The following is a 25,083-nucleotide window of genomic DNA, read 5'->3' as shown; positions in this document are numbered from 1 at the left end:
GGAGCTCGGGTTGTAATGCTGATATGTCCTTGTTTAGGGAATCTACTTCCCCCACATACACCCAGGCTGAACCCATTCTCTCTCTCTGAGCAGCCCTTCAGTAAGGAAATATTCCAGCCTCTTACCGTGCCCCCCTTCCTTTTTCAGGCTATGACTATGTGACGATTGCAAATTATTAGCCAGGTTTCCCATGGATCATCAGTTGGCCCAGTGGCATATCAGAAAAAACATCCACCCCATCCAGGCCCTGCCACCAGGGTAGGATGGGGACCAGGACTACTGGCTAAAAATAGGGGACTAGATGCTTTGAGTATCAGTACTCATAGGGGCCTGAGACCCTGCTGGAGCCCCTATAAACAGAGAAGAGGTGTGCACAGTCTTTCCCACCTGGGACAACCCTGGACCCTTCAGCCGCAGGAGCGAAATGCTGGTCCTCTCTGGGTGGGAGACGGAAACAGCAGCCTGGAAAAGGGTACGACTCTTGTGGGCTCTGTTGCTTATGGGTTGGGATGCCCCTTCTGAAGGGAGGAAAAGGGTCCCAAAGACCCTGCTGAGGAAGGAGGAGGAGCCGGAAGTAAGCTGTTAACTCAGGTTGGCCACCTTTCTCCCCCTCTCTGGAGGCGAATCACCCTCTGAATGGAAGTGTTTTCCAGTAAGCTCCTGAAAGCCTTCCCTTTATTAGCCCACCTTGTAGGAAAACGTCAGATGTCAGACTGGCTGGCTGTGTCAGACAGTGTTAATGCCATGCCCCAGCCCCTCACCTTGGCAAGCTGGGCAAGGGAATCATTATATTACAATTTATAAATAAGAAATAAAATAAAATTATCGGGTGGGGCTGAGGCACTGGAGGAGAGGCTAAATAGTCCTCTTTAAGGAGTGCGCACCATCAGCCCTACCTGCCTAGGACCCGGGATCACCTCCTCTCAGTACGAGGTTGCCCCTAAGCCAGGCATAGCCCCATTTTCTCCCTCCCCCTCCCTCTCCCTCCCTTCCAGTCGGCATCGTCTGCTGCCCACGGCCCCGTATCTCAGCCAGCAGGCCCTCGTTTCCTCGGGCGCTTCGAGGTTTCTATGCCTGGGACGCTCAGCCCAGTAGCTCCTCCGCTAAGCGGTAGAGGAGCCGAGAGTACCAATGCATGCCAGTCGGCTGGACGGCCCCGCCGGGGAGCAGCGCCCCTAGCGCGTGCAGCAGTCTCAAGGGGGCAAAAGCGCGGTGCGCCCACTGGTGACTCTCCAGAACCGCGTAGCACGAGGCCAGGACATCGTTCACCAGCAGCGTCCCGTGCGCGGTGAGAGGCGCGAACACGCCCACGGCTTCCTCCCTCGCCACACGGGCCACGCGCGCTGGCCGAAGCGCATCCCCGCCGGGCGCCAGCACCGAGTCCCCAGCGCGTAGCCGGCGCGCGAACACCGGTGCAAAGTCGCCTGGCGCGGGCGCCGGCCCTCGAGCGGCAAACACCAGATGCCAGGGCGTGAGCAACAGTTTGCGTGGAGGCCACTCGGTCTCCACAGCCACAAATGAAGCCCGGCGCTGCAAGTCCCGGTCCAGGAAGAGCAGCACCGGCGTGGGCACCACCCGGCCTGACGCATCGGCCGCCAAAACCCAGTCTCCGCGGTGCAGTTCCCGCAGCCCCTTCCGCTCGCCGCTCCACAGGCGCACAGTTGCATTTCCCGGAAAGCAGCCGCCCGCCCGGACCGCCAGTGAGTTATCTGCAGGGAACAACCACAGGGAGGATTGAATCAAGACCAGCGGTTCCAGAATGATTCTCAAGGCCAGCGCAGATATCGCCAGTCATGGACAACACAATTTTCAGTTAATCTGACTGGCCCCAACCTGGGCAGAAAAGGAAGGGTGGTTTTTCTTTCTTTTCTTTTCCTTTTTCTTCTCTTTTCTATGTATGTATGTATGTATGTATGTATGTATGTATGTATTTATTTATTTATTTTGAGATAGGATCTCGCTCTGTCGCCCAGTAGATGGAGTGCAGTGGCGCCATCTCAGCTCACTGCAACTTCTACCTCCCGGGTTCAAGTGATTCTCGTGCCTCAGCCTCACGAGTAGCCGGGATTACAGGCATACACCACCACGCCCGACTAATTTTCGTATTTATAATAGAGACGGGATTTCACCATGTTGGCTAGGCTGATCTCGAACTCCTGACCTCAAGTGATCCGCCCGCCTTGGCCTCCCAAAGTGCTGGGATTAGAGGCGTGAGGCACCGCCTCGGCCTGGACGGGTGGTTTTCAACACTAAAGCCCGCTTGGTCTCCCCTAGGGTGGCAACAGGACTACTGCAGACTCAGTTTCCCGGAGGGAGCCCCCTTTGGGCGGATTTTACCACCCTCCTCCTACTGTACCAGCTTTGACCGACACGTGGACGTGGTTGCGGGACTCGTAGTAGACCCAGTCGAAGCCGGCTTCCACTGCGAGGCGCGCCAGCAACCCATACTTGTTGCGGTCGCGGTCAGACGTAGTGATGTCCAAAGCACGGCCTTCGTAGTGGAGTGAATCCTGAGCGTGGTGGCCGTCCTCGTCCCAGCCCTCAGTCACTCGTAGGCGCACTCCGGGCCACATGTTCATCACGGCAATGGCCAAAGCGTTCACCCGCTCCTTACAACGCTGGCGGGGAATAAAGGAGTCAGTCTCCCCACCACCACCCTGGGGGCAAAAGGGACCTGGAAAGGAGGGTTGATTCTTTGTTATTCCGGCCCTACTCTTCCCCCTCCCAGCTTTTGAGTGTCCTGGAGAAATGAGAATCTGAGTCGATGGTAGTCACCAATCTGCACTCTGTACCCAGGACGTCGTTGGAGAACTGTGAGGTCACCTCTGAGGTTGAGAGGGGGTGCCCATACCTAGCTCCTTCCCCATTTTTAATGCCCGTCCCTCACCCCTATTGGTTCAGGGACAGCGGCTCAACCTGGGAGAAGGACAGAGTTAGGAGGGCGAATGGAAGCGTGGTCAGGGAGGGCCTGGTTGCTCCCGGGGAGCCCCTGTTTGAGCCTGGCCCCCGCCCCAGGCACCGGCTCCCCTCCCTCCGCCTGATTCATCTTTTGTTTCATTGCCTTCCCTGGCACCGGGCATCGCTTCCTTCCTTCCTTCCTCCTCCTCCTTTGGGCCCTTAGCATTAACCTCTTCGTGCTCTGGGTGCCCCCCCACAGAGGTGCCCAAGAGGAGCTGTGCGGGATCAAGGCTGCTGGAAAAAGGATTGGGGTGGCGGGGGTTGCGCGAAGTACAATGGCCATTATCCGGGATGACTTAACCGAGCGAGAATCCTGAGCCCAGGCCGGGAACGCGCTGGGAGAAGCGGACTCAGCAGCTCCGGCCACAAAGGCGCTTTTCAGCCGCCCCGGCTCAGGGAGAGGAAAGGGCAGAAAGCCGCGCCCCCAATCCCTGCTCCGTCCGGCTAGGTCCCCTCCCCCCGCGCGGCCAGTCTTCCCAGTTCCAGCTAAGGCTCTGCCAGTCCGGAGAGCCCCTATCTCTCCCATCTCTGCTCTAGATGCAGCCCAGAAGGGCGTGGGAGTAGCACCTGAGAATAACGGTCTCCTTGTGCGGATCTGGGGAGCCCCCTGCAGGGTGAGAGTGGAGAAGAGGAAAAGAAGCTGCGGCTGGAAGCCTGCACCTGGGGGAGTGAGACCACAGTTATCTTGGCCGCTCCAGCCTGGGAGCGGGAGACCTTGGCGCGCACCATAGCAGGGACACCGCGGGAGGAGGCGCAGAGGGACAGCTTCCTTTTTTTCTTTCCCCTCCGACCTCTCACCTCGGACTTGGTTTTCTCCTAACAGAAAGACACTTTTCCCCTCTCCTTCTCTAGTCTCCTCCACCCTGCAGAGTTGGGGTTGGGTGGGGGGAAAACAGGAAAAGTGGTAGCTCCTTCCAACTTTGTCGTTTCGTCCCCTAAGGAGGCCCCGAGGCCCTGACCTGCGGGGGCAGCAGCCCAGTGCAGAGCCAACTCAATGGAGGCCTTTTGCAGCCAGGGTGTGGGAGATAAGTAAGACTGAGGGGGCTCCCAGGCCTGCCGGAGCCCCTCCTGAGCCTGTCCCTTGTTCTGCCCACTCTGCTGCAGGTGGCAACCAGAGGAAAGGGCCACAATGTTCCACGGCCAAGGAGGAAAGAAGGAATGCCCCTTTTCCCATCTCTAGGTAGGAGGAAGGCTCAGGGCAGAAGCAAAAGGAATTATTTCTTCCCTGGACAGGTTTTCCTAACAAAGTAACCTGGAAAACTATGGCAATTAATCAGAGGAAATCCGTACCCCTCCCTCTCCCCCCACCTCCCCACTCCATACACAATTAGGTGGTGTAATGGAAAGTATATAGGGCTTAGAATCAGGAGTCCTGAATTCTAGTCCCAGCCATGCCACTTTAAATTGTGAGAGTTTAAATTGCTTTTCCTCCTGGGGGAAGTCCAGCTCTCAGATGTAAAATGAGGGTGGCAGTGGGGGTGGCGAGGGTTGAAGGAATGTGATCTCCCAAGTTTTCTTTCAGTTCTAACGTTCAAGATCACTGGCCAGGCTGGATGAAGTGTCTCACACCTGTAATCCAGCACTTTGGGAGGCCGAGGTGGGAGGATCCCTTGAGCTCAGGAGTTCAAGACTAGCCTAGGCAACATGGCAAGACCCCGTCTCTACAAAAAATAAAAAATAAATCACTCGTCAGAGGTGGTCCTTCTCTTCCACCTCACTCTAGGTGGTTCCAATGCTCAAAAATGGTAGTTGAATTTATCCTAATTATGTAATTCCAAGGAAAGCCCCTGAGATAGGCAGAGCTTGGAAGACTTAGGAGCCCTCTGATTCTCAGGTGGGTCCCTCTGTTATTCTCACTGAGGATTACTTTTTAACCCCAAGATTATCGTTTAGACCCTAGGATAGCCCTAGAATAGACCCTAGAATAGATGTGTCCTGGTTCTAGGACACGTTTCCCATGCCAAAAGCAATGTCTGCCCAGCCCCTCCTCAGGTAGATGGTCTGGTGACCTGACCCTTGGCCACCCCTGTCCCAGCCCTTTTCAGTCTCTTCTTTTTGGCCCACAGAGCTTTTCTACAATCAGGTCAGGAGCCAGGCTTCTGTCTGCTGCCTAGCCAGCTCCTGGCCCCCAGCTCACCCCAGCCCTTCCTGCCTGGCTGGGTGGCTGACCCCCGGTCCACGCCTCAGCCATTTCCCGTCTCGCCTGCCGCCATCCTCCTTTCCCCGCCCTCGCTGCCTCTCCCAGCTTCACTCTCACTAGTCAGTCCCTCCTCCCCTCCCCATCCCAGACTATTCTAGTCGGGATCCCTCCTAATTACTCTGTCCAGCCAGCAAGGATTTTTTTTCCCCCTGGGGCTGGTGACAAGGGAAATCTCTAAGGCTAAACTCTCTGTAGGTGAAGCTAGACTCACCCACCTGGGCTGCCATAGGAAAACGGAGGAGCTGGCAGTGCCCTGGCGCAGGTAGGGAGAGGCCCTCCTTACCTCGGTCATCAGGCGGTCGGCTCCACTGTTCTCCTCATCCTTGAAGATGATGTCGGGGTTGTAGTTGGGCACGAGGTCCCGGAAGCGCTCGGAGCCCCTTGCCACCCTCCCCTCCGCTGGCCCACTGGCGCCCAGGGTCCGCTCTGGCACGCCGGGCACAAATTGCTTGTAGAGTAGCGGCACGAGCTGCTTGCGCGCATAGCGGCGCCGGCCAACCGGCCCCCGGCCCGGCCCGCAGCTCTGGGCTGGCAGCGCCAGAAGTGCCAAGCAGCACAGGGGCAGTAGATTGGTCAGGAGAGCCATGGATACAGCGGACCTCGGCCAAAAGGGAGCGTTCTTGTCCTCACTAACTCTCCTGTCAGTTAGGCATCTCCACAGGCACCAGAGAGGGCAGCAGGCAGAGCTGCCCCCAGAGTGCCCTAGAGCGCTTGTGGCTCCGTGCACCTGGCTGCTGCTAGCTCTGCCCACGTGCCCCGGGAGCGGGCGGGGGGTGCCTAGGACCTGCTACTGACAAACCATCATAGCAGGGAAGGGGGGTCGTGGGTGAGTGCCAGCCCAGCCCGTCTCTGCTGCAGGACTCTGGTGCTGCCAGAACGCCCGGACTCCGGACTCCGCCTTAAGTGGCCCCTGGCCCCGCCCTCCGCCCTTCTCCCAAGACCGTCCCACCCCCTCCCACCCGGGCGGGGGATCTAGCCGGTCACTGCTGGTCCATTTTGCGACTGAAGTGTGTCCCATCCTGGAAACCAGGCAGACACCTGCCTAGGAAATCCTTGTAGCTTTACAGTCCTTGGCTGCCTAAACATCCTTCTACCTCCAAGCCTAAACTTGGAACCAAACCACCCTCCTCTGATACTTGAATTGGAATTTTTACTCTCTCAAAGCCTACCCTGGCAGGCCATGCCCTCCGCTGTCATCCAGGAAGTATGGGTTCCAATTTCTGCCCAAGACCAGCCAAGCCCTTTGGGCATACAACCAGAGCCTCCCTTCTCTGTGGTCCTCCCCAGATCTCCCCGACTTCCATCTCTCCTCACACTCAGCATTAAGCAGGACTGGGAGGTGAGGATACCAGGGGCCCACTTCTCTACTAACTTTGCAGTCTCCTTTGGAACTTCCCCAGAACCAGGAACAGAGCTTGGTACTTATTGTCTCGTTTAGGACTTCCAACTTTTTTTCCCTTCTCTTCTTTGCCAGGCATCTAATAGCTGCTGTTTTTCAAATGAATGACTTGTCAGTTGGAAGCTGCTGAAGGGCAGTGGACACTCAAAAGTCTTTGTAAGAGGTGAGGATCACTTCCCTTAACCGTCCATCTAGGCACCTCTCCAGCTTTCTCCCTCTCTGGACTCCCAGGGCTCCATTTTCAGCCACTCAGATCTCATCTCAGAGGCACCACATCCAATTTCTTTTGTTTAGAAGTCATTTCTTCTAAGAAGCCTTCCTTGATGTCCCAACACTGCCCACCTGTGTTCCCTCGAGAACCATTACTTAACTGCAGTGTTAGAACAGTATTAGAATTATCTGGCACCTTACTAGACAAAGCAATCTTAAGCACACACATATTTATCATGTATCTCCAAGGTTAAGTGCCTACTCTACAGAAGGGTGCTTTGCAAGTATTTGTGGAATCTACACTTTGTGTTTCATATTCACCCTCCCCTCACCACACTCTATGGCTAGTACTCGTAGCAACTTTGTGTACATTAGAAAAAACCACGCCAGGCACAGTGGCTCACTCCTATAATCCCAACACTTTGGGGGCTGAGGCAAGGACAGCTTGAGGCCATGAGTTGAAGACCAACCTGGTCAACATAGTGACACCCCGTTTCAAAAAAAAAAAAAATTAATTAGTGGGAGGTAGTGGTACATGCCTGTAGTCTTAGGTACTCAGGAGGCTGAGGAAGGAGGATCACTTGGGTGCAAGAGTTCAAGGCTGTAGAGTGAGCTAAGATCATGCCACTGCACTCTAACCTGGGTGACAGAGTGAGACCCCCCCCACCCAAAAAAAAAGATGGCTGGGTGTCGTGGCTCACCCCTGTAATTCCATCATTTTGGGAGTCCAAGGTAGGTGGACCACTTGAGCTCAGGAGTTCAAGATCAGCCTAGGCAACATGGCAAAACCCCATCTGTACTAAAAATACAAAAATTAGCCAGGCATGGTAGCATGTGTCTGTTGTCCTAGCTATTCTGGAGCCTGAGCTGGAAGAATGGCTTGAGCCCGGAATGCGGAGGTTGCAGTGAGCTGAGATTGCACCACTGCACTCCAGCCAGGGTGATAGAGCCAGACCTTGTCTCACAAAAAAAAAAAAAAGAAGAAAAAAGAAAAAAAAAGCACCCCTTCCTCAAGATGACTGACATTTATTAGAAAACTATCATAGTAACTATCCACACAATGACTATGAGGTGAATGGTGTCCCTGGAAGCTGTGCAATACACAATCTGTATAAGCTTAAGTTTTGCGCTCTTACTCCCAACATAGCACATGGGCTTTTCAAGAAACTGATGGCCTCTAGTAAAAAGCTAGATTCTTCTCTCAGGTAGGAAATGAAAATCCTTGTCAGCCAGCCACTTATTTTACTCTATATCCAACAGTTAAGCCAGGGAGGATAGGGCTGAAGGTGTGAGCGTATCGGAGGAGGTTATCCTACTCCTATGCCCATGTCCTACCCCCAATACTCAAGGTACAGAAACAAGGCCATGAATATAAGGAGGAGTCAGGGGACAAGCCAGCTTTAAGCAAGACTGAGGATGGAGGAGTTTCCCACTGCCCAACTGCATGGCCTAACACCAGATCCAAGTCCCCAAAGGATGGTAATAATATAGATGAAGGGGAAGGAAAAGGATGGTGGGCAGGACCCCTCTGCTTCTCTTACTGGGCAGACGCCGGGCTGGTGGGAGCAAGGCTGTTCAAATATACACAGAGACAGGTGCTTTAAAAAAACAAAGCAAACCCTGGGATCAACTTTATTGCTGATGGCTGAAGCCTCCTCCTCCCTATCCCCTTGGTCTTTCAGGTGGTCCAAAGCCCCTCCAGGATAGCACAGTGCTTAGGCTCTGCTGGGCCAGAGGCAAGGGAGACAATCTATGTCCCGAGCCTGCCCTGGCCCAGTCCTTTCCCTGCCCCTACCCTACCCTATTGCACATCAAATCATGTAAACATGGCTATGGGGATGGCCCAGAACAGCAGTGAGGCAGATTGATGTGTAAACAGATTTGGGACCAGGGGCTAGACCCAGTCACCCAGCCCTACCCCATGCTGAGGCCACAGTTAAGTATGGAAAAGCAGGGGGTCCTAGTCCCAAACTCTGGCTCAGATTATGCAACAGTGCAGATGGTTCTGCTCCCCTCTGCCACCCACCCTCTCAGATTCCAGGTCCTGAGGTCCAAGTAGCCTTGGGCTTCCCTCCAGGCCTAGGCAGCAGATGGCAGTGTCCAGTTTTTTCCTTCCCACCCCCAGCTGGAGGTCACTGGTGCTGGGTCTTCCTAGATGCCTGGGGGAAACCGGAGACGGGCAGCGGCAGTCTGTCCAGCCCTGGAGAAGAGGAGATGGGCAGTCAAAAGCAAGTCAAAGGTCCAGTCCGTTAGGGACCAGGCAGCCAAGCCACAGAATGTGTGGATGAGGTATGTTACGCACAAAGCAGGAAGCACACCCTCTCCCCTGCTGGGGTGATCCGTGATCCAGAGTGTCCTAGATGATTACCACCCCCCACTAGCCTGCACCCTCACTCCCTCTCACCAAAGGCCCGGATCAGCTCTGCCCGCACAGCTGCAGTGAAGGTCTTCACCAGACAGAGTGTGGTGAGGCCTGCAAAGGCTGCGTTGTAGAGGAACACAATGTAGAAATTGCCCAGCCAGTTGAAGCGTCCAAAGTCACCCAGCAGGTCAAAGCGAGTGAGCCCTGAAGTACAAAGGCCAGGATGAGAGGTGGGCTCCCCAGGCCCTTTTCTACCAGCCCAACTTTCTGCTGCCTCCTGGTGGCCACATTTCAACACTGCAACTGATAGTTTGGCCTCTCCCAATTCTACCACCCAAGCTGTCTCAAGAGCAGTTCGGGACTGTTCAAAGTGTCAGCAGCTAGGCTTGCTTCAACTTCGCTTCCAGAGTCTGGTATCTTCTCCTCCAGTGAGGCCTCCTCTGGCTCCTGGTGTCCCCAGGAACTCCCAGGGCCTACTACTTGTTCCTGGGCCTGGAATAAGCAGTTCACCAAGTTTTTTTTAGTAGACAGAACAGTGTGGTTGCTGGGCGCTCATACTGATCAGGCTGCTTTGGTTCATATCCCAACTCCACCCCTAACTAGCTGTGTGATCTGGGGCAATTTCCTTAAATTTTCTGTGCCTCAGTTTCCTAAGAATTAAATGAGACAACACACATAAAGCACTGTCTGTGCCAGGCACTATTCTAACATTTACTGGTCCCCTCATAATATTATCATAAATCAAAAAACTCTGCTCTCCACCTTTAAATATTCTTACCTGCATCCACCCTAAAGGAACTAACTGGAAGACCCACAAACCTACTTTCTTACAAATTCTCCTGGCATAAATACAAATGGTAGAGTGGAAATAATATAACGTTAAGAATGAAATAGAGCTGTTTTTTGTTTTGTTTAATTTGGTTTTGTCTTAAGACAGGGTCTTGCTCTGTTGCCCAGGTTGGAGTGCAGTGGCACAATCTTAGCTCACTGCAGCCTCAAACTCCTGGGCCCAAGCAATCCTCCTGCCTCAGTCTCACACATAGCTAGGACTATAGGTGTGCTAATTAAAAACTTTTTTTTTTTTTTTGGTAGAGATGGGGTCTCACTATATTGCTCAAGCTGGTCTAGGACTCCTAGCCTCAAGTGATCCTCCCACCTTGGCCTCCCAAAGTGCTAGGATTACAGGCGTGAACCACCAGGCCTGGCTCACAGCTGATTTCTTTTTTTTTTTTTCTGAGACAGAGTCTTGCTCTGTCACCCAGGCTGGTGTGCAGTGGTACCATCTTGGCTGGCTGCAACCTCCACCTCCCAAGCTCAAGCAATTCTCATGCCTCAGCCACCTCCCAAGCTCAGCGATTCTCATGCCTCAGCTGAGATTACAGGCATGTGCCACCATACCTGGCTAATTTTTATATTTTTCATAAAGATGGGGTTTCACCATGTTGGCTAGGCCGGTCTTGAACTCCTGGCCTCAAGCTGATCTGTCCACCTTGGCCTCCCAAAGTGTGAGATTACAGACGTGAGCCACCAGGCCTGGCCCCAGAACTGACTTAAATATGAAATCACATATAAAATACAGAGGATGATGTGGTATTTAGGGGGAGGTAGGAGGGCGGCTGTTACCTCTGCAGCTCACATACTACCTTGGGGTGAACTAGTTACACTCTTGAACTTTTTTTTTTTTTTTTTTTTTGAGATGAAGATTCGCTCTTGTTGCCCAGGCTGGAGTGCAATGGCGTGAGCTCAGCTCACCGCAACCTCTGCCTCCCGGGTTCAAGTGATTCTCCTGCCTCAGCTTCCCGAGTAGCTGGGACTACAGGCATGCACCACCACGCCTGGCTAATTTTGTATTTTTAGTAGAGGTGGGGTTTCTCCATGTTGGTCAGGCTGGTCTTGAAATCCTGACCTCAGGTGATCTGCCCGCCTTGGCCTCCCAAAGTGCTGGGATTACAGGCATGAGCCACTGCGCCCAGCCACTCTTGAACTTTTTAACCAGTTAATTCTAGATATAGCTCTAAAGGCAGGAGAAGGAGTGAGTGTATTATCTGACACACCAGTGTATAGAGAAAGCACTAGCCTGGGGTTCAGGAGACAAGGGTCCTAGACTGACTTGACCTTGCCTCAAGCCAGCTGTATAATCTGGGTTAATCAGGTAGCTTCTCTGTTTATCGTCTTTCAAATAGGAACATTTACTAGATTATTCACCCAGGAGAAAGATTTAGAAAAGTGTGCTCCCTGACCAAAAAGTAGAAGTAAATGAGAGGCAGTGGGATGTAGCAAATGTAAAAAGTATGTACTTTGACCCTGAAGCTCAGTGTAGGCACTTTACAGAGCCTCACTTTCCTCATCTGTATAATGCGGATAATACCTACTCATGGGTTTGTTGTGGGAATTAGAGAAAGTGTGTATATAAAGTGCCTGCTTTGCATCAGTAAGTACTCAAAAAAATCCAATTCCTTTATCTCCTCCTTTCAATACTTACCCAGGGTTCGAGAGAAGACAGGAAGTGCTGAGCTTAGGACCAGGAGACAGACACAGTTCCCAATTATCTGGGTGGAAGCAGGGAAAGGAGAGGTGAGGGTGGAAGAGCTGCAGGCACCTAGTGCCCATCCACACCCCCCCGGAGCTTCCCTTACTCCCTCCCAGCTACCTGCGTCATGGCGGTGTCATGCCATCTGGGCCGCAGGCTCCGGAAGAGTGGAGAGCTATAGAAACCCACAACTGAGGACACCATTAGGTAACTGCCACTGCATTAAGGAAGAACTGGCTGGCTCCTAAGAATTAATAACTCATCTCAAAGGGAACAGAGCTCTCTCCCAGCCCACTTCTTTTTTTTTTTTTTTTTTTTTTGAGACAGGGTCTCACTTTGTCACCCAGGCTGGAGTGCAGTGGTGCGATTTCAACTCACTGCAACCTTGACCTTCTGGGCTCAAGCGATCTTCCCACGTCAGCCTCCCACATAGCTGGGAATGCAAGCATGCACCACCACGCCTGGCTAATTTTTTGTACTTTTTGTAGAGGCCGGGTTTCACCATGTTGCTCAGGCTGGTCTTGAAATCCTAAACTCAAGCAATCCACCCGCCTCAGCCTCCCAAAGTGCTAGGATTACAGGCGTGAGCCACTGCACCCGGCCTCTTTTTATTTTCTTCTGATCAGATCTACTGAACCACCAGCCCTCCTTTCAAAATTAAGTCTTTTCCTTCTTTCTGAACCTGAGGTTGATGAAAACTTGCCCCACTTCCCATCAGCGTTGCTCAGAGCCCCAAAGGAGACAAAGTCCAAGAAGTGCTCGGTCTAGAGTCCCAGGAGACAGGTTTGCTGAACAGAGGCAATGATGGGTTTCCAGAAGGATACAAGATGAGTACAACCTGAATGACGGCACCAAAGGAGCCCAGCTTGGAGAAGGAGACCTGGCCTAGGGAGGCACCCTGAGGAGTGGGGCAGTATCACTGTGAGCATTCCCCACCATCAGCACTACCCGGCACCCAGCCTTCCCGCTGTCCTCAGCTTCTGCCTCCTCTCCCCAGCTGTTCTTAGGCCCTCCCCAAAGGATATGGTGGGAGGGCAGCCTGGTACCTGCATGCCTCGGGGCATGGCAGCCTCATCGATGAGCAGCTCCAGGATGTGGATGGCCACAATGAGCACAGACAGGCCCTGTGTAAGGCAAGGTCAGATTCCCATCCCACCCCAAACCACAGCTGGACCCAGAGCTAAAGGAATGGGCAGAGACTCTGGTCCAACATTTTCAGTTTCCAAGACTAGCTCTGCTTCCAATGAGCTATATGGGACCTCATCAAGGCTGCTATTAGCAACAGAGTGCCTTTGAGGATATTATAAGATACATCTCCTCTAGATGGAAGGATTGCAAAAAGGCTGAATAGGAAAAGGCATCTCTCTTCCTTCAACTGATGAGATCTATTCCTGAGTCCATAGGGGAATCGACTGGATTTCAATGTTTATTATTCTCATGCCAGGGCAAACCTGCACAACTCCTCACTGGCCCTGTGTGTCCTTGGGCAAGTCACTCAACTCTGTCTCTTCATCTACAAAATGGGGATTGATGTGCTCAACATTTGTGCTCACCACAGGCAGGACATAAAAGTAGGCACTCAGTGAGAAGCAACCACTATTACTGATGATAACCAGGTCCCTGCATTGCCTCCCCTCTCCCTGAGAAGGCCTCAAGTACTGAGGGTCCACTCCTCACCTCTAGGGCTGGTATACCTACCGTCAGCACCAGCAAGCACAGCATAGCCAGGGGGTAGCCCAGGTTCCGTTGCCAGGCTGAAGCCTTCCGCCGCTTCTCTGTGCAGGGATGGGAGGCTGTCAGCAAGCACCTGGAACCAGGGGCTACTCTCCTTGGGGAAACCCAGGTATCCCAAGCCCTACGAAGCCACATACCCAGCAGGACCCTCTGTGTCTGCAGAGCCAGGACCTGTCTGTGTAGCAGCTCCATGTCTAAAGGCAGCCAGCAGGAAGTAGGATCTGAGGGCAGAGAAGATGGTGTTGCTCTCAAGTCCTGCAGTTTCTGCCCAGGCCAAGCCTACCACCCCAGCAGGGAAGAACTGCAACTTACTACAGATCCTGCGGGTCAGGGCTGCCTCCTCAAAGGCTGAGCAGTACAGCTGCTCCTCCAGGTCTTCCAGCAGCTAGGGGCAGGGGAAAGGAAGAGACTAACTGTCAGAGGCTCCCTGACCCAAAGGCCCCAGGAGAACCCTGTTCTTCCCAGGGCTCCGTAGTCCCAGGCTTCCCCCAGACCCTCATTCACCACCCTGTGGCCCGCAGCTTTGCTCAGTCCCTCCCAATTGCCCTGTATTCTGCCCTGCATGTCTGGTGACCAGCTCTGCATGATAGGGGTACAGAATACAGGAACCAACAAAGGCTGTAGCCCTCTGCAAGTTGTGTACTACACAACCATAGGGTTGTTTCATTGTTTGGTTCCAGCTCTGCAGGAAGCTCACCCTGCAGGATCAAAGAGCAAGGAATACCACATACCCGGGGCTTGACTAGCAGCTTCCCAGTGACGGAGAACATGCGGGCGAGACCCAGTGGAGTACACACTGTAGGGACAAGAGCCAGTCACTTGCCAGACCCTGCTCTCCACCCCTTCCCTAATATGCCCCCCATTCCCTTTCCTTCTAGCCTGGTTACTCTGGTCCAAGGACCCTGCCCATTCCCTCCCAGACCCTGTACACTCACCCAGGAGCAGCAGAACCCCAAGGAAGGAGATGCATGAGTAGAGGTAGGGGAGATAGTACTCCCAGAAGTCTAAGGATTAAAAAAAGAGGCATGTCAGCTCATTTTTCCTTACTTACTGTCCCCAGGCTGACAGGCCTCAGAGTCTAGACAAGGGCACAGTCCCCACAGGGGTTAGGCAATTAATACAAATGAAGAAAGCTGGCCAGCATTAGCAGAATAGGGAGTGGCAGGGCCTATAGTAAACTGGAGATCCTAACCCCTAACTAAAGGGTACAACTGCTATTTGGCCCCCATCACCAGGGACTAATGTAGCCAGATCTTCTCCTTGTCAAACAAAGTTAGATATCTGGATATTAATGTGAAACCTCCCAATTTAAAATGTTAGCAACTGAATAATATATATTTTTAAAACCATTGCATGGGCCCAATGAAACATTTCTGCAGATTGCATTTGGCCAGATGTCTATCAGTTTGAAACTTCAGTCTAAGGGAGAAGGTGCCAACATTTTCCACTTTAGAAGGTTACAGTCATTCCAGGCAGGGGAACATGGGCCAACTGAAAAGCCATGCAGCCTGGAGGAAGCTGGGCCGCTCACCATAGAGTGACTCTCTGTTGGCTTTGTTCTTGTCCACAATGGCTGACGCCACCCACACCATACCTAGCACCAGCAGAGTGAGGAGCATCAACATCACCACTGTCTCATAGACCCGGCCCAGGACACCCTACAGGAGGAGGCAACCAGTGAAGAAGGTTAACATCAGGGCAGTGTGGGAACATCGGAGATGGCAGGCAGCCTGCGGGAACCAGAAAGGTTTGGATTCAGGAGGTAAGAGAGAGGGTTTTCCTCTTATTCTGCTAAGTTGCTCTGTCTTCCCACTCCCCAGCCTAAGGTCACCCCACATACCAGGTGTTCTTCATTTGCATCTCCTTTCCCCAGACCTATTCCTTGTCATTGTGTGCTCTGGGAGGCTGACCTCCGAGGTCTGCATCCCACAAGCTCTTTGCCCTCTGGTTTCGCATCCAACAGGAGAATGGAAGGTAGAAAAAAGGTGAGGGTATGTTTCCTGTGAGTCCTCCCACGTCTGCCACCATGGTTTTGGCAGTGATTATGACACTAAGACAACAGGTCCTCTCTGGGCAGCTTCACATCCCTGGCTTCAGCTATTAGTGGGTTCTAGAAACCATTTCCTCCCTTTGTCCCTACAGGCCTAAGGGTGGTAATGACTTCCTACTGTCACTAGAGCCTCAAACTTCCTTTAACTAAACCTCTGCAAATAGCCTCTTTATTAAAATCTCTTCAGTTGAACCATGTGTGTGGAATTCCATTTCCTGCCTGGATACATATCCCCTACTTACCTTTCTGGAGCCAGCAAAGCCCTCAGACTCAGTGAAGAAATATGCAAAGGGCATGAGGAAGATGAGGGACAGGTTGGAGAAGAGAAAAACAAGGTTCCAGAGGCCTAGAGCAAAAAAGGAAAAGCAGAAGTGGTCAGTAAGGGGAGGGGCAACCCACAGGAGACTGACCATTTGCAGGAGAAGCAGAGTGGGAAGGTGCGACATATGACTGATTGGCGCACGGCTGCCTGAGTCCACCCGACTCTGTCTGCTCTCTGCTCCCTATCCCCACCCCAAGCAGCTTCCAGGAGCCACACACCATGGATGAGGGAGCCGTTGAGCCACTGGATGTAGTAGTTCCGAGGCAGGGAGAGCAGCACCTCATTGCTGATGATGGAGAAGGGCAGGAGCAGGACAGCACCCAGGGCAATTGCCAGGGTAAAGGTGCACAGCTCGAGCCTGGGCAGAGAAGGGGACGGTGTCCTTGCTTAGCTCAGCACTCACTACCCTGTGCTGAAGAAGCCCCATTTGTCCTCAGGGCACCTGTGGCTTCCAGAACCAGCTGTAGCAATCACAGCTAACGAAGGAGCTGTCCAGCTGGGGTTCTACCCACTGCCACCCCACCCTAGCTCTTTACCTCCCGGGAAGCCCCAGCTCATGGGATGGGCACAGCCTCGGGCATTCATGGGAACCTGGTCACCTGCCATGTCACATACCCAGGCTGTCCCCAGGAATGTGGTCCTCCCATACATGCCTATCAGTTATGCCAGGTATGATGCCAAAACTAGGGGACCTGGCTTCTCTTCTTTGCTCAGGGATATGGATTTCTGAGCTTACCTCTTTTAGCCCAGATAAGCACAGGGTCATCCCATATGGCTATGCCCTGCACAAAGGCATGAGGGCAAAGGAGGACAAGAGAGAACTGAAACCTAGCTTCATAGCCAAGGTCTATGCCCCGGGCTGCATATACTGAAGATGGGCACGTCTAGCTCGTTGGTCCATCAAGGGTGGAGGGCTGCCTTCTGATCTATTGACTCAAAGGAGTCATATCTCTATCTTTCTCTGTATGTACCAGTGAACACTGGCAGCCTGGAATATGGGCCTTTCTCCCAGAACCAAGCATGCCCCTCCCTCAGGGGTTCCCACCTTCCCCACACCCTGCTCTTTTTCCATCAATGTGCATCCCCACTCCACTCCCTCCCTATTGGTCGCTGGGAGGTGAAGCCAAGCCGGAGCCATTTCCGGTGACTCAGGCCCCAGCGGACGTTCCTGGCCATGAGGCTCCCACAAGCTCCTGGCCTAACCAGGAAGACAGGAACAGCAGCTTTTCTGAGCATCCCCAGGGTGAGGTAAAGCCGGAAGCCAGAAATGGGGTGGAAACAGAAACTCTCTCTTCACTGTGTGAGACTTCCCCCTTCTCCCTCCAGCTCCAGGCCTCCCTAGATCCCAGTTCCTAAAGACCACTGATGTTAGGTGCTGAGGCAGGGACACTTACGCAATCTTGTTGACGGTGGCATCTTCATCATCCACTGTAAGAGACAGAGGCACGGGGAAGAGGCAGGAGGACATCAGGGGGCAGCTCTGAGGCCGTTAGTATTACAATGTGCTCCCTGCCCCATCCCTGCCCCCTCAAAGAAGGCAGAGCTGAACAGGAGGCTCCAGGAGACCACACATTATGAACTCCATAGCCTGTTCTCCAGCGGTGGCAGCTTAAAAATCAGTGGTCCCAGGTGAAGAGAATACAGGCCAGACATTCCTATACTTCTTTCCTCCTCCCTAGATCTCTCCCATCACAAGTTCCTCTTTATATGCTCAAACTATTAATATAATAAACAACTAGTCTGTGAGGTTGGTTACATCAGTGGCTGGGTCCAGGAAAGGGAAAAGAGAGGAGGGGGAAGGGGAGATTCACACAGAAAGTCCCCAGGGGAATTACTCTAGGGTAGCTGCCTTGTTGAGGGGGGACTCATCCTGAGCCATCCTGAGAGGAGGAAAGGCTGGAGCTAGGAACTGGGGCAAGTGTGCCCCCACCCCCAATTACACAATGTCTAGGGAAGGAAAGCTGCGATCTGAGCATACTCAGGCTCCCCATAAAGAGAAAGGCCACCATCACCAGGTTCCCCAGTCATCAGGGAGGTCTCTGGTCCTGGCTGTGGAAGCACTAGGAGAGGAGATGACACAGAGCCTGTGCCCGTAATGACATTCATCCAGCAGTTGCCCACTTCAGGTTCACAAAGGGCTTTCACATTAACCATCTCTTTTGGTCCACACAATGGAGTAGGTAGACATTGTTATGCCCATTTTGTAGGATGAAACTGAGGATCAGAAATGTTATATGACTTGCCCAGCAGACACGTCCATCTAGCCGCCCTTGCCCCTATCTTGCAGAAAGGGAGGCTGAAGAGGCAAAGGCTCCAGAACAGCCCCACACAGCCACTGCTCCTTTCCCAGTGGGTACCATAGGCCCATTCCCCTGAGGCTGGTCCATGGCAACAGGGACTCTGGCAGGAGGGAGGGAAATCAAAGTACCTGTGGTGAACTCAGCAGGCTTCTTGAAGCGGGTCAGGAAGATGTGGCAGAGGATGTACAGTGTTGCAAACAGAAGTGTTGATATCTGTAGCAGAATATGAGCTGGGATGAGAAGCTCTAACCTTCAGCACACTCCACAGCCCCAAGGGCCTCTCTGTTAATTCCAGGCCATCACTTCCTCAAGATAAGGCTCCATACTTCCAAGGGTTCCATCTGGAAGTATGTTCTGTTCTGATCCCCCAGGTACTTCCTTCTAGTCAGGGCCCCAGGGGCCTCAAAGAAGGGCCAGACAGGGGCTGCCCCATGCACCTGGGGAAACAGCAACATGCCCAGCCCTACAAGGACTTCATTGGGAGAAAATAGCTTCAGCCCAACTCTGGTTGGTAAATGGGCAAAGAAAACTCCTAGAAATGCACATGCACACGCATTTCAAACCAGCTACAGAACCAGAGGGAATTTACTCCGAGCACATTATTGGGAATGAAAGCAGGTTTGAGGGGAGGAAGACGTCTGCATTGTCCTGGCACCCCATTGCTACCCCACCCTCCTACCTCCACGCACACTGCTGCCTTGACCCAAAGAAGGTGTCATGTTTCTAGACCAAGTCACAACTTCTATTCCATGCTTATTCAGGGGCCTGAAAGATCAGGTCTGCCCTGGGCCAAACCAGAGTCTCATTTAATCCTCTACCCCTAACAGTGGGCTTTAGCTGGGGGCCAATATCTATAGTGTTTCTAGAGCTGGCTGGACTGCCAAGTGACAGTGATGGCGGAACTCAGCCAGGTTAATCTGCATATTCATTCCTACTCTACTCCAAGTAAGCTGCTGCTACCCAGAGGAGGAGCCATTGGCCAGCTTGGCTCTATAATCAAGAACAGAGAGTCTCCGCCAGGCACTGTGGCTCATACCTGTAATCCCAGCACTTTGGGAGGCCGAGGCAGATGAATCACTTGAGGTCAGGAGTTCAAGACTAGCCTGGCCAACATGGTGAAACCCCGTCTCTACTAAAAATACAAAAATTGGGCTGGGCGTTGAGGCTCACGCCTGTAATCTCAGCACTTTGGGAGGCCACGGTGGGAGGATCATGAGGTCAGGAGTTCAAGACCAGCCTGACCAACACAGTGGAACCCCGTCTCTACTAAAAAAACAAAAATTAGCTGGGTGTGGTGGTGCATACCTGTAATCCCAGCTACTCAAGAGGCTGAGGCAGGAGAATCACTTGAATTCAGGAGGTGGAGGTTGCAGTGAGCTGTGATGGTGCCACTGCACTCTAGCCTGGGTGACAGAGCAAGACTCCATCTCAAAAAAAATTACAAAAATTGGCTGGGCGCAGTGGCTCACGCCTATAATCCCAGCATTTTGGCAGGCCAAGGCGGGAGGATCACGAGGTCAAGAGATCGAGACCATCCTGGCCAACATGGCGAAACCCTGTCTCTACTAAAAATACAAAAATTAGCCAGGCTTGGTGGCATGCACCTGTAGTCTCAGCTACTTGAGAGGCTGAGGCAGGAGAATTGCTTGAACCCGGGAGGCGGAGGTTGTAGTGAGCCGAGATTGTGCCACTGCACTCCAGCTCTGGCAACAGAGCAAGACTGAGTCTCAAAAAAAAAAAAAAAAAAAAAAAAAAAAAAGCCGTGTGTGGTGGCAGGTGCCTGTAATCCCAGCTACTCGGGAGGCTGAGGTACAAGAATCACTAGAACCTGGGAGGCGGAGGTTGCAGTGAGCAGAGATAACGCCACTGCACTCCAGCCTGGGCGACAGAGTGAGACTAGGTCAAAAACAAAACTAAACAAAACAAAACAAAACAAAAAAAACACCAGAGAGTCTCAAGAAGAGAAGTTATTGTGTTTGAGATAGGCCAAGAAGACAAGATCAGTCTCATGGGTCTTCCAGTCTCCAGAAAGGGCTGACCCCACAAGGAATACACATACAGCTATCTATACAAGGAGGGAAGAATCCAGAGACGCAGGAGAGCCATCGATCTAGAACAAAGTCATAGCTTTTGATATTAGGGAAGCAGAATAGAAGGAGCCACTCAGATTGTAGCTGCAAGATTTTTATAGCCTGTGTTCTGCTCTGGGCTTGCGTAATAGCCAGGAAGGTGGGAGGGCTCAAAAGGTCAGGCTGGAGTTCCACGCAGTTCCAAGAAGCTAGGTTGCTCTCTAGCCTCTAGATGAGAGCCAGGTGGGGGAGGTACCATAAGTCTTCAGGCTACCCTTAGCCAGCACTGATGTTCTCAGCTCATGGGACTAAAGGATTAGGGAGACATCCAGGAGGCTGCTTCTGTCCAAGGTCTCATCCCTCCCTGTTCTCTAGGAATGTGAGCCTCCAGCCCGACACTGTCTCAAGGCCTGGGTGTGCCTCTGCAATATGCCCAACCCACCATGTGGACTGTCCACCAAGAAACACACAAGGAAGGCTTGCCGAAAGCACACTTCTACTGGAGTTGCACACACAGACTAATATACTTTCCTGTCCTCACAGATAAGAGCAGACCTAATTATGTCCTGGCTCAATTTACCCCTCCTCCAATCAGGCTGCCCAGGGCTGGCTAGAGCCCAGCCTGAGAAAAATGAAGGGAATGACCCCAACAATGGATTCCCACACTTACTAACATTTCTTTCTGTTTTTCCAAACCATTCCCTTTCCATTTACTATCTGGAGATGAGGGTTGCCCTGGGGAGCTCTGGGGAAGGACACAGGAGAAAGGAGAGAGGTGAAAATTCAAAGCAAGGCTGAGAAAGATATGACACCCTAAGCTCCACTGGGTACCCCTACCCCAGAATTGAGTAGTCCACTTCTGTGCGCAAGGTTCAGTTGTCGCTCTAAGTGGCAGGGAGGGCGTAAGGAACAGCAGCCAGGTACCCTCTGAAGCCCTGGGAGGACCACTCACTGGGGAAACCCCGGAATGGCTGAGAGGCTGGGAACCCAGCCTTGCAGGGTTTCAAACAAACACCAATGAGAAAGAAAAAAGACGGGGGAATACTTGGTTGTTTCTCATCTCTACATATTAGGATCCACCCCAGCAAGACTCCTTTCTTCCAAAGCAGGAGATGACCCACCAAGTCCCCAGGTTCCTCCCGTCTGCCATCCCTACACTTCCCCTCTTTTCTGGAATCAAGCTCAGTGTGACGACGTCTCCCCTTCATCCAACGTCAGCTGAGTTTGCCCTCAACCCAGTTTGAGAAGCAAACCCATCCTTCCCCGATTATCAGACTAAGGCAGACTCCGCAGGCTCTCAGACCCCGGAGACCCCCAACAGGAAGACGCGCTGGGTGAGGGGTGGGAGGGAGGGGCAGGGGAGGGGCGTGTGGGGGAGGAACGGAAACGACGGCCTTTGTTTATCGCTCAGGGACCCAGCTGATCCCATCTAGGGGATCGCTAGCCGGGCACCCGCCCTTCTGCCCGGACGGAGGCCTCCGTCGCCCGCCGCTGGCCCAGGCATGGTTTGACGGCACTCTGAGACCAGGTGGGCTCGGACCCCAACCTCCCCGTCTCCCGCAACCCCTGCTTCTCCTCGCCGGGGCCCCGCACTCACAATACACTCGCGGATCCTCTCGTGGAATAGCTGTTCTCGCACGGATAGCACTTCGTAGTCAGGTGCTTCCATACTCTGCTCAGCATGACTGGAGCCGCGGTGCCTCTGGGCCCGGGGAGGACGAGCGGGGAGGAAGCCGCCGCCGCCAAGCACCCGGACCCAGCCTAGGAGCCTTTCCTCGCAGCCTGAGACAGAAACTCGGGACAGTCTGGGGCTCAGATACAGTCGTCCGGACGCCCCGCCCTTAAAGGGGCAGGCACCACCCGCCTCGTTTTAAAGGGCTCTGTCCTCCCTTTGCTCCCCACTCTTTAAGGTCGGGTCGCGCTCACGTTTCAATGCAAACACCCGCCACTAGGCTCGCTACAAGGAAGCGCCGCTGAGGGGCCATCTTTTTAAGAGATCTAGTGACGACACAAGGGATGGGCGGGTTCCTTCCAGGGGGAGGAACTCATTGGCTCCTGGAGAGCTGCCGTTCATCGCTGGAGGAGCGCTGATAGGCTCGCCCTGTGGAGGAAGGCGGGATCTTTTGGGCCTACCGCTGCCCATGCTAGTAGAGCAACTGTCTCTCTTATCTGGGAAAAGTGACGGTTCCTGGATTTTAGTAGCAGCCAAGATTTTAGTATGACCTTGGTTAAATGAACCGTTTGAAGCAGGCCAGCCAGGCAGGATGTGAGGGCACCCTAGGGGTTCTGAAATGTACTGCTGCCCAGTAACCGATGTTCTGTAGTAGCATTTTCTATGTGTTTGTGTTGGGGTGCCCCTCCCCACACCCCCACTCCGCTTTCCCGCTGCCAGGAGTTTTCATTCAATCATTTTTGTGGAAGACCTAGTGTGTGCTAGAACAAATACTGAAAAATACTGGAGAGAGGACTACAGAAATACCTTGCAACTTTGTGAAGAAATGCCCACAAGGATCATTGAAGAGTGGGGCTGAGTCAAACATTGGCTAACCACTTACTATGTGCCATTCACTTTATAGTCGTTATCTCAGCCATGTTACCCAGGCTGATCTCGAACTCCTAGTCTCAAAGTGATGGGCCTCCCAAAGTACTGGGATTACAAGGCGTGACCCACCCAGCCTATTATCTCATTTTTAACATCACAACAACACTTCAGAGGAAGATGTTGTGATTCAGCTTTTATTTCTTTATTTATTTTTGAGACGGAGTTTCGCTCTTATTGCCCAGGCTGCAGTGCAATGGTGTGATTTCGGCTCACTGCAACCTCCACCTCCCGGGTTCAAGCGATTCTCCTTCCTCAGCCTCCCGAGTAACTGGGATTACAGGCATGCGCCACTGCGCCCAGCTAATTTTGTATTTTTAGTAAAGACGTGGTTTCTCCATGTTGGTCAGGCTCATCTTGAACTCCCAACCTTAGTTGATCCGCCCGCCTCGGCCTCCCAAAGTGCTGGGATTACAGGCGTGAGCCACCACGTCCGGCCAAGATTGTGTGTGTGTGTGTGTCTTGGAAGTAGACAGGATTTAGACGAAGGGAGATTTTCTTTTAAGTTATTTATTTTTGAGACAGTCTCACTCTGTCGCCCAGGCTGGTGTGCAGTGGTGCGATCACGACTCACTGTAGCCTCCAACTCCCAGGCTCAAGTGATCTTCCCATCTCAGTCTCCTGAGCAGCTGGGATCACAGGCGGGCACCAGCACACTTAGCTGATTCTGCCATGTTGCTTAGGCTGGTCTTGAACTCCTGGGCCCAAGCTGTCGGCCTGCCTTGACCTCCCAAAGTGCAGGGATTACAGGCGTGAGCCAACAGACCCGACCTCCTCTAAATTCTTAAAGCAACATCCAGCTGCATAGTTCAGTGAGCAGTTAAAAATTGGCCATAGCCGCGCGCGGTGGCTCACGCCTGCAATCCCAGTACTTTGGGAGGCTGAAGCGGGCGGATCAAGAGGTCAGGAGATCGAGACCATCCTGCCTAACACGGTGAAACCCCATCTCTACTTGAAACATAAAAAATTAGCCGGGCGTGGTGGCAGGCGCCTGTAGTCCCAGCTACTCGGGAGGCTGAGGCAGGAGACTGGCGTGAACCCGGGAGGCGGAGCTTGCAGTGAGCCGAGATCGCGCCACTGCACTCCAGCCTGGGTGACAGAGCGAGACTCCATCTCAAAAAAAAAAAAAGAAATTGGCCATAAGGCCGGGCGCGGTGGCTCACGGCTGTAATCCCAGCACTTTGGGAGGCCGAGACGGGTGGATTACCTGAAGTCAGGTGCCGAGAGCAGCTCGGTCGGGGAGACCCTAACCCAGCGGCACTAGAGGAATTAAAGACACACAGAAATATAGAGGTGTGAAGTGGGAAATCAGGGGTCTCACAGCCTTCAGAGCTGAGAGCCAGGAACAGAGATTTACCCAACAGCAAGCCAGTCATTAGCATTGTTTCTATAGATAGTAGATTAACTGAAAGTATCCCTTATGGGAAACAAAGGGATGGGCAGAGATAAAGGGATGGGTTGGGCTAGTTATCTGCAGCAGGAGCATGTCCTTAAGGCACAGATCGCTCATGCTATTGTTTGTGGTTTAAGAACGCCTTTAAGCGGTTTTCCGCCCTGGGTGGGCCAGGTGTTCCTTGCCCTCATTCCAGTAAACCCACAACCTTCCAGCGGGGCATTATGGCCATCATGAATATGTCACAGTGCTGCAGAGATTTTGTTTATGGCCAGTTTTGGGGCCAGTTTATGGCCAGATTTTGGGGGGGGCTTGTTCCCTACAGTCAGGAGTTCAGGACCACCCTGGCCAACAGGGTGAAACCCTGTCTCTACTAAAAAATACAAAAATTAGCTGGGCATGGTGGTGGGTACTGTAATCCCAGCTACTTGGGAGGCTGAGGCAGGAGAATCACTTGAACCTGGGAGTTGGAGGTTGCGGTGAGCTGAGATCGCACCATTGCGCTACAGCGTGGGCAACAAGAGCGAAACTCCGTCTCTAAAAAAAAAAATTGTCCATATATGCATTGTTTCATAATATTTGTCCTCTTGAGCTGTTATTTAAATATTTTGTATTGTTTAACTTTACCTTCATTTATGTCTTTCCTCTTTTCCTCTTGAGCTGTTTCATAATATTTGTCCTCTTGAGCTGTTATTTAAATATTTTGTATTGTTTAACTTTACCTTCATTTATGTCTTTCCTCTTTTCCTCCTGTCTTCTCCTCTTCAAGAATTAGAAACTCATATTTGGCTTTTTTTTTTTTTTTGAGATGGAGTTTCACTCTTGTTGCCCAGGCAGGAGTGCAATGGCGCGATCTTGGCTTACCGCAACCTCCACCTCCCGGGTTCAAGCGATTCTCTTGCCTCAGTCTCCAGAGTAGCTGGGATTACAGGCGCTCCCCCATGACTGGCTAATTTT

The 25,083-nt window shown here is 52.6% G+C and overlaps 2 protein-coding genes and 1 long non-coding RNA gene across 7 annotated transcripts; 1 reads left to right on the top strand and 2 right to left on the bottom strand.

The window, feature by feature from the left end:
* Positions 1–657: 657 nt before the first annotated feature.
* Positions 658–6,059, bottom strand: DHH (desert hedgehog signaling molecule). Its single transcript, XM_004053074.5, has 3 exons — positions 5,442–6,059; positions 2,357–2,618; positions 658–1,709 (listed from the first exon to the last, which is right to left on the bottom strand). Exons 1-3 carry the CDS (start codon positions 5,742–5,744, stop codon positions 1,084–1,086), a joined length of 1,191 nt encoding a protein of 396 aa, XP_004053122.1. The 5' UTR covers positions 5,745–6,059; the 3' UTR covers positions 658–1,083.
* On the top strand, positions 3,255–4,650 carry LOC129525719 (uncharacterized). Its single transcript, XR_008670156.2, has 3 exons — positions 3,255–3,572; positions 4,063–4,138; positions 4,481–4,650. It is a non-coding gene; the product is annotated as an uncharacterized lncRNA (long non-coding RNA).
* Positions 6,060–8,366: 2,307 nt separating the features above from the next.
* On the bottom strand, positions 8,367–22,172 carry LMBR1L (limb development membrane protein 1 like). 5 transcript variants are annotated; one of them, XM_019037940.3, is made up of 17 exons: positions 21,732–22,172; positions 18,194–18,278; positions 17,160–17,193; positions 15,984–16,123; positions 15,686–15,789; positions 14,925–15,051; positions 14,329–14,397; positions 14,125–14,189; positions 13,706–13,778; positions 13,531–13,614; positions 13,358–13,434; positions 12,706–12,783; positions 12,484–12,557; positions 11,780–11,870; positions 11,612–11,678; positions 9,172–9,333; positions 8,367–8,967 (listed from the first exon to the last, which is right to left on the bottom strand). In XM_019037940.3, exons 1-17 carry the CDS (start codon positions 21,801–21,803, stop codon positions 8,900–8,902), a joined length of 1,470 nt encoding a protein of 489 aa, XP_018893485.1. In that variant the 5' UTR covers positions 21,804–22,172; the 3' UTR covers positions 8,367–8,899. The 5 variants fall into 5 exon arrangements, with proteins under 5 accessions (XP_018893485.1, XP_018893486.1, XP_063550085.1 ...); XM_019037941.2 differs by having other exon boundaries at positions 12,484–12,497; positions 21,732–22,147; XM_063694015.1 differs by lacking the exon at positions 15,984–16,123 and having other exon boundaries at positions 21,732–21,789.
* Between the last annotated feature and the right edge of the window lie 2,911 nt (positions 22,173–25,083).

The sequence above is a fragment of the Gorilla gorilla genome, chromosome 10, assembly GCF_029281585.2.
Source record: "Gorilla gorilla gorilla isolate KB3781 chromosome 10, NHGRI_mGorGor1-v2.1_pri, whole genome shotgun sequence".
In the NCBI taxonomy this organism is placed as follows: Eukaryota; Metazoa; Chordata; class Mammalia; order Primates; family Hominidae; genus Gorilla; species Gorilla gorilla.
The sequence above is the reverse complement of the archived record's forward strand: the minus strand, read 5'-3'. Positions and strand labels throughout refer to the sequence as shown.